Source organism: Nerophis lumbriciformis, linkage group LG21 (assembly GCF_033978685.3).
Source record: "Nerophis lumbriciformis linkage group LG21, RoL_Nlum_v2.1, whole genome shotgun sequence".
NCBI classification, from domain to species: Eukaryota; Metazoa; Chordata; class Actinopteri; order Syngnathiformes; family Syngnathidae; genus Nerophis; species Nerophis lumbriciformis.
Window position 1 is genome coordinate 24,892,501 of NC_084568.2, and position 3,592 is coordinate 24,896,092.

The window sequence follows — 3,592 nt, forward strand, 5'->3', positions numbered from 1 at the left end:
CCTAAACTGAATCATATTGGTGCTTTGTTTGATTTCTTTGCTTAATCCATTCCATAATTCAATTCCACATAAGGATATGCTAAAGGTTTTAAGTGTTGTACGAGCATACACATGTTTTAAATTAGATTTTCCTCTAAGGTTATATTTCTCCTCTTTTGTTGAGAAGAATTGTTGTACATTCTTGGGTAGCAGGTTATTGTTTGCTTTGTACATCATTTTAGCTGTTTGCCAATGCACCAAATCATTGAATTTCAATAATTGTGATTGAATAAATAAAGGGTTTGTATGTCCTCTATATCCAACATTATGTATTATTCTAATATTCAAGAGCCATAGTAGCATTAAACAGGCCCCGAGTGAGCACAATGTGTCCGTCATGTCCTCATGTGTCATGTCTTATATATATTTTTTTATACATATATATGAGTTTGAGTTTATTTCGAACAACATGATACATCACAATTTCCAGTTTCTCTTTTCAACATGTTCGAAAAGGAGTAGGAAGAAGCAGAGCTTATTTAATCCTACCCCTTTTCTTTTACATAACAGTTGCTAAAACTTTTTGTACACTTCCTGTTCACAATTTATTCACACTATACTCCATAAGTAATCACAATACAAATAAATAAATAAATAATAATAATAGAATAATAATAAAAGTTGGTGAAGTCAGTCATATTCCATATGATGAGATAAGTAAGATTATTTTGAGAATGAATGAATGGATGGATGAAATAAATTGAGAATGTTTGTCATGGTTCTTGTTCTTTGTACTTTGTAAACACTTTAAGTTTGAAGAGTCTCTTGAAGTGGATCATATTAGTAAATTGTTTGATTGCTTTGCTTAATCCATTCCATAATTTAATTCCACATACTGATATACTGAAGGTCTTAAGTGTTGTACGTGCATACAAATGTTTTAAATTACATTTTTCTCTATGATTATATTTCTCCTCTTTTTTTGAGAATAATTGTTGTATATTCTTGGGTAGCAGGTTATAGTTTGCTTTGTGTATAATTTTAGCTGTTTGCAAATTCACTATGTCATGGAATTTCAGTATTTTTGATTCAATAAATAAAGGATTTGTATGTTCTCTATATCCAACATTATGTATTATTCTAACTGATCTTTTTTGTAACACCGTTAGTGAGTGAAGTGTACTTTTGTAATTATTTCCCCATATTTCTACACAGTAACTCATAGATATGGTAACACTCGTGAGCAGTAGAGAATATGAAGTGATTTTTGGTCTAGAACATGTTTTGCTTTATTCACTATTGATGTGATGTGATATAGATATATATCTTCTTTTTTATCTTTTTTACTATTTCTATTACTATATTATTGTGTATGCACTTTAGGGGATCTGCTCCAATTTCGTTGTTCTTTGAACCTGTTCACTGTAATAATGACAATAAAACTCTATTCTATTCTATTCTATATTCTAATTGATCTTTTTTGTAGTTGTTTCCCCATATTTCTACACACTTAAAAACATTAACACAATTATATTTTTTTTACAGCACCAACCAGTTAAAATGTAGCATAATGTGTTATTTTAATATGTGCAAATGACGAGGGGGGCCAACTTCACACAGGTTGGCATGACAGTTAAGAATGGTGCACTGCTGCTTAAAACACTGCCTGTGCAGTCAATTATGGTGGACACAGCTTGACACTGGAACGGATCATTCGTTCAGTTTCCACAATTCCCCATCAAGAAATGTTTACATCAAAATGAATGAGAAAAGCAACATAGAGGAAAATGGGGTCTCATCCTGATATGCATATGAAAGAGTTGGGTCTGTTGGAGCTACTTCCCCTGCAGCTCTACCACGTCAACCCTTCAATTAAGTTTGAGAGGAACACCTGGATCAGCAGGTGAGCTTCTTAATGGGCCCCATACTCCAACCCACACACACACATTCTACTTTCTACTTATGCATACTTGAATATAAGACCTGGGAATGTTTTTTTGGGGGGGGGGTCAGAGCCCGATTGGAAGAATTGGCAGTGCACGGGTGAGCACAGGTGAAGGAAATGAGCTACAGGGGTGTGCTGCATGTCTTGGATTCCCTCCTACTGAGTCATTTAGCAAATATTATTCAAGTTGTTGAGCAACAGTGCAAGCTTAGACCAGCCAAGTTTGTGCACAGCAGATAAACACTAGCATCTATAATAAATAAATACAATGCATTTCTCCACATTGAGTGCAGACCCGTGTTTACCTGTTGTTGGTGGAGTTCCAAAACACTGAGTGCCTTTTGGTCCAGGCGGCTGAGATGATGTTTAAAAGTAAAAAAGTGGTTTTCCAAGCAGGCAGAGTGGCCGGGGTCCTAATGAGGGAGCCCATCGCCGCCCAAGAACCAAAACAAAACAGGTGAGCTGACTTTTGTCAACAACCTCGGCGTCTAAAAACGAAAAGTGCGCGTCATTCTGCGCGCGCAGGTGGCTCCGGGAGTCACAAAGTGCGGACAAAGTTGAAAGGACTTGTTGATGACTTATCCACAATCTTCATTTTCGCTTTGCTCGGCGCGCCCCTTTCTTAAATGGTAAAAGTAAAAAAAAAAAAAAAGGTCAAGATGAGGGGAGGCAGTGACCGTGTAAAAGGTTTGGTTGAAGAGTGTCAGCAGGCGGAGGGGTGGAGCCGGCAAGGTTTGGAGGGCGGGACCAAGGAAACTTTGGACCAATCAGGAGACAAGGGTGTGGTTGAGCGGACACAGCCAAACGCTAGTGAGTTGCGCCGACTGGTGTTGACGAGACAACAACAAGCCTGTCCGGTTCTTCAGGAAGTAGTCTCCTCTCCGTGGAGACACTTGTAAGTTCATTCACTCAAAATAGTTTACCACAACCTGATTTGTTTGGGTGGAAGAACACATTTTCCTGACCTAAAAGCACCGTTATAACCCGGAAGTAGCTGTAGCTAACTGCTGTACATTAGCTTTGCTCTGTCTAAGTCAGTGTTTTTCAACATTTTCTGAGCCGAGGCACATTTTTTTCATTGAAAAAATCCCAAGGCACACCACCAGCAAAAAACATCAAAAAAATTAAACTCAGCACCCGATATTGACAGTGAAAAGTTGTTCTCGCAATGGTTGGATACAAATTCTAACCATAACCAAGCATGCATCAATATAGCTCTTGTCTCAAAGTAGGTGTACTGTCACCACCTGTCACATCACGCTGTGACTTATTTGGAGTATTTTGGTGTTTTCCTGTGTGTAGTGTTTTAGTTCTTGTCTGGCGCTCCTATTTTGTTGTTGATTGTCATGTCATTTTGAGATGTACTTTGTGGACGCCGTCTGCTGCGCCACACGCTGTAAGTCTTTGCTGTCGTCCAGCATTCTGTTTTTGTTTACTTTGCAGCCAGTTCAGTTTTATTTTCGTTTTGCGTAGCCACCATACTTGCCAACCCTCCCGGATTTTCCGGAAGACTCCCGAAATTCAGCGCCTCTCCCGAAAATCTCCCGAAATTCAGGCTGAGCTGGAGGCCACGCCCCTTCCAGCTCCATGCTGACCTGAGTGACGTGTCGACAGCCTGTTTTCACGTCTGCTTTCCCACAATATAAACAGCGTGCCTGCCCAATCATG

The 3,592-nt window shown here is 38.9% G+C and overlaps 1 protein-coding gene across 1 annotated transcript in view; it reads right to left on the reverse strand.

The window, feature by feature from the left end:
* The window catches only part of efna4 (ephrin A4), a 124,586-nt gene extending 121,981 nt beyond the window's left edge, over positions 1–2,605 (reverse strand). Inside the window, exon 1 of the mRNA XM_061983379.1 lies at positions 2,230–2,605. Within this exon, the coding sequence (XP_061839363.1) occupies positions 2,230–2,354 (125 nt within the window). The 5' untranslated portion in view covers positions 2,355–2,605. The remainder of the gene's footprint in view (positions 1–2,229) is intronic.
* Between the last annotated feature and the right edge of the window lie 987 nt (positions 2,606–3,592).